The sequence below is a fragment of the Eulemur rufifrons genome, chromosome 7 (genome assembly GCF_041146395.1).
Source record: "Eulemur rufifrons isolate Redbay chromosome 7, OSU_ERuf_1, whole genome shotgun sequence".
NCBI lineage: Eukaryota > Metazoa > Chordata > Mammalia > Primates > Lemuridae > Eulemur > Eulemur rufifrons.
The window spans coordinates 203229550-203246312 of NC_090989.1; the positions used below are offsets into that span (position 1 = coordinate 203229550).

Below are 16763 nucleotides of genomic sequence, written 5' to 3' on the forward strand. Positions count from 1 at the left end.
AATTCTTTCATCCCTGAAAAAACATGTCATTCCTTCTGGTCTCTGTGATTTCAAATGAGTCATCTACTGTCATTGAAATTAGCATTCTTCTATGGGTAAGGTGCTATTCTCTCCAGCAGCTTTCAGGATTTTTTCTTTGTCTTTAGTTTTCAAAAGTTCCATTATGGTGGATCTTGGTGTGGATTTCTTTGGGTTTATCCTTTCTTGTATATATTCAACTTCTTGAATCTGTGGATTTATGTATTTCATCACATTTGGGAAGTTTGTAGCCAATATTTTTTCCAATACTCTTTTAGCCCCACTTTCTTCTTCACTCTTTTTGGGATTATGGTGATACAAATGTTGGATCTTTTGTTCTTGTCCTATTCGTCCCTGAGACTTTGTCTTTTTTATATTCAGTCTATTTCTCTTTGTTGGTTAGGTTGGGTAAAATCTATTGAACTGTCCTCAAGATTGCTGATTCTAGCCTGTCTTATGCACTCTATTCTTGAGCCCATTCAGTGTGTTTTTTAAAAGTTATATTATTTTTTCAGTTTTATAATTTCCATTTTTTTATATAACTTCTATTTCTTTACTGAGCTGTTCTTTTCATATGTTTCAAGAGAATTTGTAGTTGCTTATTGAATCATTTTTTTTATGATGGTTGCTTTAAAAATCTTTGTCAGATAATTTGGATTCATCCTTGGTGTTGGTGTCAGTTGATTGTCTCTTTCCAACAAATTATGATTTCTGGTTTGCCATGATGAGTGATCTTCCCAGTGATTGTGGTCTAGGTAGTTTTTTTGGCAATTAAGTGAGGAGACTCTGGGTTTTATTTACATATTTATTTTGGCATACAGTCACCCTCATTAGGGTGTGTAAGTTTTAGCATATTTTTTCTGGGCTGTAGTTTCAATGACAATCTAATTTTCAGAGCTTTTTTTGGGCTGTTTTGATCAGTTTGGTTTATCTGTGCCGCTTGCACTCCTACTGCTCCCTGCCAATGCTGCTTGGGGAGACAGAAGGAGCTTCCCTAGGCTGGGATGTGTGGTACCTCTATGTGTGGGAAGGGCAGCTCAGGCCCACTGGGATGAAGGGTCTTCCAGGGCTGTGATTGTCATGGTAGGTTCCACCTTCCACCCTGCATCTGAGAGGTAGAGACTGCTTCCCAGGTCAGGCATTTGTTGTTACAGAATACCCATTGCTCATGTCTCCCAGCCTTTCAGGGTCTTTAAGTGAGGGTGGGAAATCTCAGGCCCTGGAAAAGGAGAGCATTTCCCTGACTGCTTATTATCAGTTTCATTTCCACTTAGCCCCTTTGCCATGTGAGGGAGGAATGAGCCTCTCTGGGCCTTCTTATGTTGCTAGTTTGGAGATCAGAAAACATCAGATGTGTGTATTCTTCTGTTGCATGGGGAGTTGTAAGATGCTATGTAAACCACTATACTTTTCCTCCAGGCCTGGAGTCCTAACCAGTTAGCCTTCCTCTTTCCATTTTTTGGAGTCCCATTTGGTTGTCTTTTGTATTATTTCCAGGCTTTATAATTATACTTAGTGAGGAGAAGAAGGGACAGACAAGTCTACATATTCTTCATCAGTCCTGAAATTCTCTGTTAAGTCTTTTTTCATAGTTCTCTAAATTCTTTAGTACACTTTAAAAACATTTGAGCAGAACCAAAGATATTTACTATTACTAAAAAATGTATGTTTTTACTACTTTATAAGGAATGTGGGAGATTTAGACATAAACTTGTGCGTTAGGATATGGAGTTTTTTTGCTCTTTAATCTATGAAAGTTTATTGGTGAAGTAATTTTTAAAGTAATATTATAAGAAAAGAATAAGTGTCAAGATTTCAATGTATTTTTAAAAGATTCTTGATATTGATTCCTTATACACTTAGCAGAATTGTTTTTTTTCCCTTTTTCTTTCTTTTTTTCGGATGAGTAGGTGGGTGGGTAGCAGTGGTGGTAATGAGTATAAGCAGTCTTATCTATGAATGAGTCATAATTGAGTTGTAGTAAATGGTAAGAAAGAAACAAGTATGACTTCTAGATACCAATTCAGGGCCCAATAGTAATAGCCAATTAATTTAAAAAACAGCACAAAATGGTCAAGCTATGTTTGAGAAATTGATTGAGTTAATCCTCTTCCATTTTCTTCTTGCCCTAATGCCATGATGACTGAAATTTGTCTCCTCCCACCCACTTTCTCTTTTTAAGATGGATGGCCTACACACCTTGTTTAACTATTCTAACTTCACTGGGAGGTGCACTCTTATCCTAATATACATTTCTGTAGAACTAAGTCAGGGTCTGGCTGTATCATTTAATCACTGCTCATGCTGAGGAAAAGATGGTGCTAAACATCTGCACTAGTCAAAGCTGTAGTTGACCCAGGGGCACTTTGTTTCTGAACATACAATTCACCCTAGGCATGAAGAAGCCCTATCATTGTCAGTTCTTTAGCCTCCGACTAGAGTCAGGCCATCTAATGCAAGAAAAACATCTTCCTCCAAAAAATTTATAAGTCCTGACAGGGAGTACCATGTTAAACATAACAGCTAGTGTTCTTAGCGAAAAGATGTCATGAGATAAATCATTGCCTTTTTATAACATTAAACTTTCTCAAAAAGTATTTGATCATCTCAAACAAATTTTATCTTTAGTGTATAAATTACTCTGGTTTTTATTGTGGTGGAAAATTTTTTTGAATGTTATTTCTATGGAGAGTATGTAACATCATGTACAAATAAGTTAAGGACTCGTTTTCTAATAAAAGAAAAATAGATGGGAATCATTTAAGACTAGATTTTGAAATATTGGGGAAAAAAGGTTGGTTAGCATGCTTACAGAAACATCTTTGTTGCAGAGGGGAAATCCAACTCCTGAAGTATATTCCTCTCTCTCTCTCTCTCTCACACACACACACACACACACACACACACGCACACATACACATGCATGAACTTTAAACCTGGGAGTAAAAGGAACTGTATTGGGGTGGTGGTAGTGGGGGGCAAGTAGATGTCATCTTTCTCATACTTGTCTTTCAGATGGAACCCCCTTGAGCTGGTGGGTTGGAAGAACCAATGAAACACACACTTATTGGGGAGGTTCTCTGCCTGATGCTCAAAAGTGTACTTGTGGATTAGAAGGGAACTGCATTGATTCTCAATATTACTGCAACTGTGATGCTGGCCGGAATGAATGGTGATTTCCACATGATTTCCCTGCACAAAAATGTAGTTTTTATTCCTTAATTATGCATAGTTAATTAAATATCAGACAAGCTAGTACAAAAAGGTAACTAGATTAAAGTATGTTCAAGCAAGTTACAATGTTTTGATGAAATATGATCCATTAATTTAAAGGTTAAATTTCATGACCAAAGATTTACTAAAACATTTCACTGTGAATAGTATATAATGTACAGTTTATTTTTTCTAAAATAGAAACACCTGGTAAGTTTTCCACTTACTGGAAATCAAATATCAGTCTTTTGGAAGTTTAATTTAATTAATCTATCAAGTATTCACACAGTATACTCACAGCAGCAACTCAAAGGTGAATTCCTCCAAATGTTTGTCATAATAGATTTGGGATATGGTGCTGCATGTTCTATCATTTTTTTAGAAATTCACAGTAAGCATTAACACCTTAGAATTCTCAGAGATCCTACATAAAAGGACTGTGTTTATTTTGTGGAATCGACAATTTCCCACACTCTTATCTCTTCGTTAGTGCAATACCAAAGCTTTAAGAACCAAATGTTCTATAGACCACACTTTGAAACAGCTAACACACAGAATTTCAAGGATTTGAAAATTGTACTTTAAGCTTTCTTTTGAGCACAAGAATTTTCTCATGTAGATTGCATGCTTCTTTTTATAGAAGTTGTTTTTGAGGTTATTTTTGTAATGTGTATTGGTCTTGTTTTTTATTTGTAATGTAAAAATGTTTTAAATCTCTGGATTCATGTTGGCAACTCAAAAACATTCTTATAAAACAATTAGACCATGTAGACTACTTTCTATTTAAAAAAAAATCTTAGTGGTCAATCAGGTGTCAATATAGTTGGTTTGGCTATAAAATATCTAATCTAATCAGTAATTTGATTCCTAAGAATTGAGTTTACCATTTGGACTGCATGATAGTCCACTTACTTAGTTGGCATAAATAAAGACTATTTTCAATCACTTTAAAAAATGTTGTTGAATTTGAAAAACACACTTGAATAGACTGGAGTGGTCAATAGAATATGTACTATATGTTTCCATGGGGATTATTTTTACTGTTCCTCAAGTTCAAAATTACAAAATCATCATATAGATTTATGAGACACTGATTTTCAATATTTTGATGTATGGTCCCAAGACAGCTTTTTTCCATTTAAAAAATGAATGCAATTTTAGTGCAGTGAGTAACAGGAAAAAAAATCTGACCTGTAGTTTTTTTTTTCTCTTTCTTTTTTTTTATTTCAGCATATTATGGTGGTACAAATGTTTAGGTTACTTATATTGCCCTTGCATCTGGCCACCAGTAATTCCCAGGTCTTATATAACCTTCTGTCAATTAAAATACTTTTGTAAAAGTTAAGTTGTACACTATAAAGTGTCTAGTATTTCAGTGTGATGATATTTGTTAACCTTGAGCTCCATAATGAGACAAACAGCCACATTCAAATCTTCTTGAAGGGTATCTCTAACAATCCTAGAGATTTTCTTTCCTTCTGTTCTATGAGGGGCTCCTGCCTGTGTCTAGCTCCTGACTCTTAGGAGACCTAAGGATCACTGGCCTGTCCCCAGCACCATTCCCTACAGGTCAGAGAGGAGAGATTTGGCAGGGCATTGCTAGAAAGCCAGAATTATATATATTCTGGTAGATTTATAATGTAGTTTGAAGAATGTTAACAAATTTATTTTTTTTTAAAGTTATAGAAAATTGTATTAGTATTAAGTGCACACTTTACTGTATAGCTCATTTCCTTGGGGCAGTAACCAGAGGAGCATACCACATGGAGGATCTAACTGTATTGAATGACCTTCCTACATACTGAGTAGTGAGGCAGGGGACAGAAACTGATGTGGGTCCAGGTCCTCTGACACTCTTAGCTGTGTCAGCTTCAGTTCATTTGAGTAAAGGGCTGCACTCATGTGACAGAAGACCTGGGTTTTCATTTGGAGGAAAGTTTAAGAGGAAAACAGATTGAAAAAAATAAATCCAATCCTAATTTCGGAAGTGGGGATTGTGGAGTCATTGCTTTTTAAGCTTATTTAATTTGAAGCTTCCAGTGGACAGATCTTATTCAATAGTAAGTATATAACCATTCTCAAATTCTGTCCCAATCCTTGTAGAATATGTTTTGTAAATATGGGTGTGTGTATGTGGGAGAAGGCTGGGGAATTCCAATTTCCATTTAAATTTTTCAAATGAAATTAATTTTTCACTTTATAAAAGTGGAATTCTAAAGATTTTATGATTAAGTTATAAATAAATATGAAAAGATCTATAATTTATAATAATATGGATTAGGATATAGAAATAACCTAATCCTAGTTTTCATTCAAAGTCTTTTCTCAAGTAATTATTGAGGTGCTTAGAAAGTTTATCCTGGTGAGAAGTTTATAATGCAAGAATATTATTCAGGAAAGAAAGTAAATTGAAAACTATTTTGCTATCTCTTCGTGTGTGTGTCTATTAATGTGACCAATAGTATTGGTAATGTAAATGGTCACCATTTTTCCGTAAGTTGTCCCTATAATCAACAGCTGTTTCTCAATCATGTTATATGAAAACAATAATTTATGATCAGACAGTACCCCCTTAGAGTAAGAATTTTCTGTCAAATAATTATAATATGCCATAAGTTTATTAAATAAATAAATATATTTAAAGGGCACTATAATAATTTAAAATATAAACTATACTCCAAGTCAATATATGGATATAAACGTATAGTGGACTATGTTTAAAGAGACAAATATATTCTCTAAAATATGCATATGACATATAATTCAACTATTTTCAAAAATCCACAAGTTATTTTGATAGTTATAATGATTGCACATGTAACTGTAATAGTATTTTACTTCTAAGAATTTAAATAGGACTTTTGTGTGATTATTTGAGAGCCCTTTAAAAATAAATAAAAATAAAAAGTATAAAATAATATAACTTAAATATATCCAAATGTACAAATAATCACAATAAATGTGAGTGAATTCTTTATTCATTTAAAAGCCAATATATGTAACCAAAGTGTTTGTACCCCCCATAATATTCTGAAATGAAATAACAAATAAATAAATAAAAGCCAGAGACACCTTATGGTATTAGGTTTTTAAAGAAGCTATAGCTTGTGTTCAAAAGATAAAACAAGCAAGCACTCAGTAAAGTTGGAAGTAAAAGAATGGAAGATATTTATCAGGTAAATGCAAACTCCAAAAATAAACAGGTATAGCTGTGTATGTCAGACAAAGGCAGAAAGCATTATTAGGGATAAAATTGGACCATTTGTAATGCTGAGGTTAATGCTCACTGGAAAGAAAGATCTAACTATACTTGTATATATCATCAAATTATTTAAAATGTATAAAGAAAAAAATTAACTAATATGCAAAGGGAAACTGACAAATTACCCAAAATAGTGGAATAATTTAACATAACATTTTTGGTAATCAAATGAAGCAGATAAGAATATTATGATACTATAATTAACAAACTTGATATTGCAGCCATATGCAGTTATATACTATATATCATTCTCAAGCAAGGATAGAACATTTTGCAGATGAGTGGAATCTTAACAAATTTTAGAAAATTGTCATGATAGAAACTATATCCTTAATTGTAATGTGTTATAAATTAATAACATACAGTTCTTAAAAGCTGGCACATGTGCCAGTCAAAGACACAAAAAGAAATGAAGTACATATACTCCATGGAAATAACAGAAAGGTTAGAAAAGAAGAAACCAGACTGACAGGCACTGTTAATAGCATGATTGTGAACATAGAAAATCTAAGGTAATCTAAAGAAATATTATCAGGGTAAATGAGAGTTCAGTGAATTTGCTGAACTTATAATCAGTTAATGTTGAGAAATTACTTGAATTTCTATAATATCATATTAATAAAATAATTACCATTATAAAACCTAGTAAAATTATTTGCAATATTAATAAAAATGTAAAGTTATGTGGAATAACTGCAATACCTTTGTGAAAATTATCAAACTTTATTAAGAGAATTAAAGACAACCAAATAAATAGATTGATTCACTACTGTCATGGACTCAGTATCTTAAAGCAGTGGTTCTCAATCAAGAGTAAACTTGACCCCCAGGGGATATTTGGCATTTTCTGAAGTCATTTTTGTTGTCACAAAGGGAGGGGAATTTTTTCTATTGGTGTGTAGTAAGTGGAAGCTAAGGCTGCTGTTAAACATCCTACGAATACACAGGACAGCCCCCACAGCAAAACATCATCTGGCCCAAAATATCCATAATGCTGTTGATGTTTGAGAAATCCTGTTTTAAAGATATCATTCTCCTCAAATTAAACTATCAATTTAATGAAATTCCAAACAAATGCAAAGTGTTCTATTTATTTGTATAGATTGCAGCAAGCTGATTTTAAAATTAATAGGGAAACTAAGAGTTAAAAAATAAGCAAGATAATTTTAAACCTGGGAAACAAGGTGAAGATACTAATTGTATCAAGACACATTATATTGCTGTAGCAATTAGTGCAGGTTGAATCAGCCAAACAATAGGCAAATCGACCAATTAAATAGAAATTGAGAACCTGGAAATTTTTTAAGTGGATTAGTTGTGTATCATAATGATGATGTTATTACTGATCTACTCTCCCCCAAAAATCATTAAAAGTTAAAGTTGACTCAATATTTCACCCTTTTAGCTTTCTTAGCCAACCCCCTAAATTTATAGCTCTGCTTTGCATCAAATGAATTCCCCTGGCAAACAATGAGCGGTAGCTTTTAGGAGTTTTTCTACCTCCTAGGAAAGTAGAATTTCTTGAGCAATAGGAACTTTTAAGTGAAAAGTGAAATCACTGAATTTTTAATACTGCTACAAGAAATATTTGTACCTTAAAATGCACAAAATTACTATTTCCAACTTTAGACTATAGTATAAATTTTAGGAAATAATAGGAAGGAAAGAAGAAAAATGAGATGTCCCTATTAATTAGGAAGTTTTGAAAAGGTGTGGTAATTATGACAAATCTGCAGTATTCTATTTGAATCTGGGAAGATTGGGATCTGCCTATACCAATTAGAAATTGGTGAAAAATGCTGGCCATCCTTGTGCTCAGATTAAAAAGACCTTATTATAGTATCTGCCCTAATGCAACTGAGATACTCTATGGATTCCCCTTACACATTCTTAGTATTTTGTACAACTTGCACTGTAAAAAATGAAATGAAACTTGCAGCTTTCATGCAAAATGGGTCTTTAAAATTCAAGTATCCTCCATGAATAACTAATAGAATTGCATTTCCTCTACTAGGCTATCTTGCTAAAATGGCAATCACAGAAGCTGAAATAGTTATTTTTGATGCCTACTACATTAGTAAAAAATTTCCCAGACTGACCTACCTCATTCCCCAGGAGATATATTTCTAGCTTGTCTACCATCAGTCCACTCCAAAGCTGAATGGTGATGATTTTTAGATAATCCATGCTCTGTTCTGTGCATAAACATGAGTAACAGAGTCTTAACTAGGTAAGGCAATGGGATTTTAGTCTGATTTTAGAAATATTTTTTTAAGAAATAATCTTTACCATTAAATATTTCGTATTTTTCAGGATATTTAATTCATATAATTTAAATCTCTTTATGTGCATTTTAGGTTGCCTTTTTTTTTTACAGGATGAAAATCTTAAATAATATAGTCATTTTATTTTAGTTCTATCTTTTCAAATTTGAAACTTTGATGCCTAAAGTCTTTTATAAAAGAAGTTGGTTAATGGTTACAAAAATACAGTTAGATAAAAGGAATAATTTATAATATTTGATAGTATAGTTGGAAAATTATAGTTAATAATAATTTATTGTATATTTCAAGAATTACACAAAAGAAGAATTGTAATGTTCCCAACACAATAAAAAGGTAAACGTTTGGAATTATGGATATTCCAATTACTCTGATTTGATCATTACACATTGTACATGGGTATAAAAATACCACATGTACCCCCCAAATTTGTATAACTATGATATATCAATTCAATTTTTTTATTTGGAAAACTTTGTCTTGCAAATACAAAAGGATTACAATGATTAAATATTAGTTATTCTGATCTTTTGCCACAAATCCAAACAAAGGAAGGTTTGGGAACTGAGCATTTTAAAGAAAAAGTATTTACTAGATTCTATAGAGATTCTATATCAGAATGAGGAGCTGGATAAGAGTGTTTTGTCTGTAAATCAGAATACACATGCAATGGAGGCATAGATATATGATAATATATAATCATAGGTATATAAATATAGGAATAAAATATGAGTATTTTTTTGCAAAAGAGTAGACAAATGCCTTTACTTTGGCCGGAGAGGAAATTAGATGTATAATTGGGACCAGGACCCCAGGCCTCCCAACTTCTCCTCCAGGCCCAGAGATGTGCATTTATTTTCCCAGTCACTTACACATGGAATGATGATGATGCTGATGGTAATAACAATTAATATTCATGATGTCCAATAGGCTGTGTGCTGTTGGGGACAGAGACTGTATTTTTTGCTCTGTGCTCTCAGTGCCTGGCACAGCGCCTGCCCAGCAGGAGGTGAGCGTTGAGTGGGTGTCGACACAGTGACTGGAGACAGCATTTCACAGGGCACTTTCACACCATTAGTCTATATTTATTTGTAAGGATGTTGTATTTATTTTGGTTTTGAATCTATGGAGTTATTTTTTCAATCCATAAAGTTAGCAAGCAAAAAAATAGCCAGGTACAATAAAAGGACTTTAAAACATTAATGATAAATTAATATTCCGTGAAATAAATATCTAAATCTAGTGGTACCATTTATATTTGTAATTAATAATCATTCAGATATTTGTAATCAATAATTATTCAGATATTATCCGAGGACTAATTTTACAAGAGAAATTATACGCTTAATTACTGTGAAAATCCCACGCTTGCAAAATGACCACCCTACTGGGCTTGCCCCCTTTCCTCTCTGTGGTCATTTAGACCAACACTTAGCAAATAAGTCAAGAGTTGGTAAACTACTGCTTATGGGTCAAATCCAGCCCACTGGCCTGTTTTTATATGGCCCATGAACTAAGAATGTCTTTGTTACATTTTTAAATGGTTGAAAAATATTGGAAGACTATTTCATGACACACAAAACTTGTATGAAAATCAAATTTCAGTGTCTATAAATTGTCATTGCAACACAGTCATGCCTATTTGTTATTGTCTGTGGCTGCTTGCGCACTCTGCAGGCAGAGGGAAGTCATAGCTACAAGAGGCTGCATGGCCTGTGAAGCCAAAATCACTTACTCTGTGGCCCTGTACAGAAAAAGTTTGCCAAGCCCCGACTTAGAGATTCATCATAGTCTCTGTTCTCTCAAAATATTGAAAATGTTTTTAAGTGTTCAGTTAAGTCCTTTAATGTTGGTTTCAAATTATAATAAGATCATAGGTAATTTTGTCATTATGTTAATCATGATAATTTTAAGGGTTTTGGTTATTGTTTTTTAGGACCAGTGACACAATAGTCCTTTCCCAAAAGGAGCACCTGCCGGTCACTCAGGTTGTGATGACAGACACAGGCCGACTGCATTCAGAAGCAGCTTATAGCCTGGGGCCGCTGCTCTGCCAAGGGGACAGTAAGTGGCAAGAAAAAGATTTCTTTTCATAACATGTTTTGGTTGTAAATGAGTAGATGAATACCCTTATTTTGGCCAGAGAGAAAATTGGTGGCAGTGCTGGGACCAGGATGGATCTCAGAAAAGCACAGGTATCATAAAAACACTGTCTGTACTGAAGATCAGTATTTCCTCAGGAAGAATTAGTTTATAGAGGATGAATTATCTTTGTTTTAACTTATTACTTGGTTGGCTGGATTTATTGTCCATTTATTGTATTTATTCCAGAACAGTCATTAAGTGAAGGATTTCCTGAGTTTGTAAATGCTTGGGGATATTTATTCATTAGCCCATATATTCTTCAGACAACTGTGGTATAAAATTATTGGGACACACTTTGTTTTTCTAGACCTTTGTACATATCATTTCATCATTATACGGTACTGAGCATTATATTAATATTTTTTACTGCAACGTTTTCATTCACGGTTGGATTCCTTGGTCAAGCTTTCCCTCACCCACCCAGGGCTCATTGGCACTACATCCCCAGAATGGTGTCAAGTTGGTGAGGACCTGCTTGTTGCCCTAGTACCCGAATAGCAGCTAAGCCAGATATAAAAACCTTATTTCCCTGACAAGAGTTTTAATGCTGTTTCTTATACCCTAGCATTGTCTGTTGCTGTGGAGAAGTCTGAGACTAAGTTTATTTTGATTTACTTCTCTGCCCCAGTATGTATAGGATACTGCTGAAAGAGGTAGTCCAGTGCGGACCCTGAGCAACCCTGCACGTTCCTGGGGGTGTGCCAGACCACACAGCATCTCCACCGCTAGTACCGAGCAGTTTCTGTAACCAATCCGGTAGGCGACTATTAGCATCGCCGCCAATGGCTACTCACTTCCCAGAGAGGAGGAGTTCTGGCTTGTTTTCTGCTTGCTCAAAAAGTCCCGGACACTTGTCCCTGGGTTCCTCATCTGAGATGCAGACCTACTGTGCGTGTAGCATCAACCTGGGCCGGTGGATTGCATTGCTCTCTGAGATTTGGAGATAAAGGGAACTGATGCAGATATTCTAATGCCTTTGCTGCTTGTTGTGCTGTGATAAAGTTCTTTGACTTTGATGCAGAAATGCTGTGTTTTCTATCAGCATCCATGAAAGTGTGGCAAGCGAAATTGTTAGTTTGCAAGTAGGGTGAAATCTCTGATTCTTCACAGTTCTTCACAGATAGGCTATCCTTCAATTTCAAAGCTTATCCAAAATATGCTTAAGTGTTAATTATTCAGTGTTAATTTTTCCTAAAATAAAGCATGCTTATTTTGACCTAAATATTCTGATATTCTATTCTCCTTTAGGAAAAATTATGCCTTTTTATTATGCGTTTTTTTTTTGTTTGTTTTTTTTTGAGACAGAATCTTGCTGTCTTGCCCAGGCTAGAGTGTGCTGGCACAATCATAGCTCACTGCAACCTCTCAAACTCCTGGGCTCATTATTGTGCTTTAAATACATTTTCTGTTTCATTTGTTGGATTCTCTGCATCTGGGACTTTATGTCAGCCTGTATTTCATTGCCCTCCATACATTTCTGTTTCCTCAAATTGCTTTAGTGTCTTTGTCCTTCTTTGTATTCAATGTGATTATGCTAAGTTTTTCTTCAATTTCAGTCGTTAAATATTGGCTGTATTAATTCCATTTCTAGATATTTCTGATTTATCTGTTATTTCAGTGATGATTTATTTGGATCTCTATTTTATTTTTCCTTAAAAAATCTCTTTTAATGTATTTTAGAATTATCTAATCTTTTAGCTCTAGTTTTACTGAATTAGTGTTTGTGTTATTCCCATACTATGAAACTCTTATAGCGGTTTTCCTTCCCTGGGGTTGTGTTCTTTCAGATCAGCTTTTTCACATGTGTGTGCTGTGATCTGTCTTCGTGTCCTCCCTTCCTGCCATTCAGTCTGCCTCATGCACGTTCACTCCCTCCTTCCTTCCTTCCTTCCATCTTTCACAGTATCTGTGCATGGTTGCTGTGCTGCTTTATCTTGTTTACAGTTCAGACATTTAATTTATTCATATATAATATAGTTGAATTCTTCTTGACATCTGTCTCCCCATAATCAGACACCCATTTCTGTCCCTTCTAAACTGTAATCACAGGACTAGAGTCTGACATTCTATCAATTTTTTTCCATAATTTAAGATCCCAAGTTGGTGAGAGAGGGGTCCGTTGAGTTGTATCAGATTTACTGGCTGTTCTCTGTGCTGTTTTACCTTTGAGATTTATTTAAATGCCTGTGCCAGTTGTCACCTCACAGCAGGGAGGGTGCATCCTACACTCCTGTCAGGATGTCCACAGGCTTCGGGTTCTTCCTGCAGTTCAGCATTAAGCCCCGGAAACTTGGAGCTGTTGTTTTTTTTGTTTCCCTACCTGTTGAGATTTTAGCATGAGGCATTGGTATGTAGGGACTCTGCACTTTTGAGATTATTTCTAGATTATTTCCTCTCTGGCAACTCTCCTCAGCCCCTCACTTCTCTCCAAATGTGGGTACATTTGTGAGATTCTTCAGGGTATTTCATTCACCTTCAGTTTCTGAACAGGACTCCTGAAGGTATGAAAAGATCAAGTGTGATATTTACAATATCCCCTACTGCAAAAATCCCCTTCTCTTTCCCTTTCTTTATTTTCATCTATATTTTCTTTAAAACAACATTTCTTGATTCTTTTCTCTTCCCTTGAATGGCTGGGGCCAGTGGGGCTCCAAGGATGGGGTGAAGGAATTGGCCACTGGGGTTGGGAGACCAGTTCCATGCTGGGGACCAAGCAAATACGTAAAGAAATTGGGGATGATGGGAGCCAGTTTTCTCACCAAGAAGGGAGTTGTACACATGGAAAGGGGAAAAACTGAAATGAACCCTGTGGTGCTGGATCGGAAATGGAGGTATTAGTGTGAACTCATAGATTTTAATATATTTATCTACATAATAGATAAATATACAAGTTGTCCCAAAAGTCTCCATACAAAGGAAAAATTTTGGAAAATAATGAATATTTTGTAAATAAAGGTACATTTAGCTATAATTTCCCATTTTCCCTATGTATGGTGACTTTCAGGACACCCTGTAGAATACACACAGAAGTGTATGTATGTGTATGTGTGGTGTATGTGCAGTATGCAGACATACATATTTCCCAGCTCTGACTACTGAAGGGCCTAGCAGCAATGATACCCTAGTAGCAAAGAGATGTCTAACACGTAAATCTGGGCTTCTAAACAACATTTTCTGCCATTGTCCACTAAAAGAAACCACAACACCTTGGGGAAATGGCTGATTCCAGAGATGGGGCAGAGAAAATATAAGATAAGCCTGGATCGTCTTGTTGTGATAAAAACTAAAAATAAGTTCAATAAATAATGGGGACTAGTTAAGAGGACATGACTGTCAGCTTAAAGGGGCCCCCACTGACCACATTTGAGACAATTTAAGCATCAAAATAAGTTATAGATTATAAACCATTGAATAGATGGGAATCCAAGAGTGATATTGATATAAACAAATAAATTAATCAATAGAAAGTCAATAGAAAAGCTCTAACAGAGGAATGCCAACCAATTAATATAGAAGGAATGATGAAACTTAAAAAATCACCATTGGCAGCCATAATTATAATAATTCAATCAAGAACCATCAATAAATTATAAAACCAGTGGGTAACAGTTTGAAAAAGTGAATAAGGTTATGTTTTTATACCCTTGAGTGCCAAAATATGGATGAATTACAAAGAGAAAAATAGTAACTTCATATTGGAGAAACTTGACAAATACCACTTTACAAGGCAATCAAAGCAAACATGACAAGTCACAGGGCTAATCAGCATTGCCTGCCTCCTGGTGTGATACACTGCAGAGAACACAGAATCACCTTGGTGGTATTTTTTACAAAAATGCATAACATGAATCTAATCATGAACATGTCAGACACATCCAAATAGAGGAACATTCAACTGAAAAGTGCTAAAAAGAAAAAAAAAGTCATAGAAAAAAGATAAGAAAAGACTGACAGTTCCAGAATGGAGACTGGAGAAATAAGTGTAATGTGTAGTCCTAGAATGGATTCTGGAATAGAAGTGAAAAAAATAGTTGTTGCTGTTGTTGATTTTTGCTATGGAGGGAATTACTAGGAGAGTTTTCTTTGCAAAAAAGACAGAAAACGAGAGTCTGTGCTCTGGCTTCTAGAGTCATACATCCAACTGCCGCCTTTAAATCTCCACCTGGATGCCTAATAGATATTTCAAATTTAACATATCCCAAACTGAGCCACTTCTGAAACCTGCTTTTTCAAAATTGTTCCACATCCCAGTCAGACCCAAAACTCTGGAGTCATCTCAGACTTCACCCTTTGTCTCACATCCCACATCCAATTCATCAGTCGATTCTGTTGCCTCCAACTTCAAAAGGATTCTGAGCCCGGGCCTGTCTCAGCACCTCCACTGCGCTGCGGGTGTCATCTCGTAACTGGTCTCACGCTTTTGCTTTGCCTTCCTTACCCCTTTCTCAACACTGAACTCTGATCCTCAGAATAATCACCCCTTGGCTGTCGATGTCATGACAACATGACATGAATGTTTGGAACCCCCAGTAAAGGATTATATAGGTTATTAATGCATTTAGCAGTAATAATCCTGTAGGTATAAAATGTAAATGTTATTTTTGTTTCATGATTTTTTTTTTCCTTTTGTCTTTTTGTAAACAGAGTCATTTTGGAATTCAGCTTCCTTCAACACCGAGACTTCATACCTTCATTTCCCTACTTTCCATGGAGAACTTACTGCTGACGTGAGTTTCTTTTTTAAGACCACAGTTTCCTCCGGTGTGTTCATGGAGAACCTGGGGATCACAGACTTCATCAGGATCGAGCTGCGCGGTGAGTCGCCCACACTTTACAAGTCATGGTATGCCCATTATTTAGCAATAAAACCTTTAATTGAACAAAATTTTAAAACATTGTCATTCTTACTTTATAATTGTATTTCTTTATTAAGTACTAAAATTCTATGATTTTATTTAATCATTTTTTATTTTTAAGAGAAAATAAAACTTTGAGGCATGAAGCATGTAATAATTCATTAAAATGTTATACCTTCTCTTGACTATGCCAAGAATGGTCAGAACTTTAAACCAACCTCATGCAATCATTTCCTGAATTAATATTTGGCCAGAAGTATTGTTTTTCATGTGCCCAAAGCTTAATTTATTACTGTCAAAATTTAAATTTAGTGTTTTTAAAATTGCATGAGGCTTTGAGCCATTTTTAAGTAAAATTACTTAAACATGTAAAACAAATACTATTTGGTATTCTGGCAATGCATACATATCTCTACTATTTAGTACTTAGTAAGATTGAATAGTAAACTATAAAGATAAGTATGTTAAAATCGGTTTTGTTTGTTTTGTTTTTTCCTCCAGTTTTGTTTTAATTTTACACCCCTCTCCCCCAACTCAGATTAACATTTTTCTGCATCAGTGTCATTGTCCCCTTTTGCAATGAGCATGTCATGATATTTTCCTATGTCTACACATGTCTAAATTTTCTCCCCTGTGAATTAACTTGAGCAATATTCATATATAATATTTCCAGCTCCCACTGACGTGACCTTTTCCTTTGATGTGGGGAATGGGCCTTGTGAGGTCACGGTGCAGTCACCCACTCCCTTTAATGACAATCGGTGGCACCACTTGAGGGCAGAAAGGAACGTCAAAGGAGCATCTCTTCAAGTTGACCAACTCCCTCAAAAGATACAACCTGCCCCTGTGAATGGGCACGTCCGTTTACAGCTCAACAGCCAGCTCTTCATTGGTGAGTGCTGTTAGTTTATAACTGAACTTTATGTGAGGGCAGACATGGACCAAAAGAAGACCAGAATTATAAAATATTGATAGCAATGATTGCAA

General features: G+C 35.0%; 1 protein-coding gene across 1 annotated transcript in view; it reads left to right on the plus strand.

Moving 5' to 3' along the window:
• The window catches only part of LOC138387136 (contactin-associated protein-like 3), a 211636-nt gene that overhangs the window by 168402 nt on the left and 26471 nt on the right, over nucleotides 1-16763 (plus strand). Inside the window, 4 exon segments of the mRNA XM_069474040.1 lie at nucleotides 3034-3190; nucleotides 10712-10839; nucleotides 15565-15735; nucleotides 16450-16668. Of these exon segments, the coding sequence (XP_069330141.1) occupies nucleotides 3034-3190; nucleotides 10712-10839; nucleotides 15565-15735; nucleotides 16450-16668 (675 nt within the window).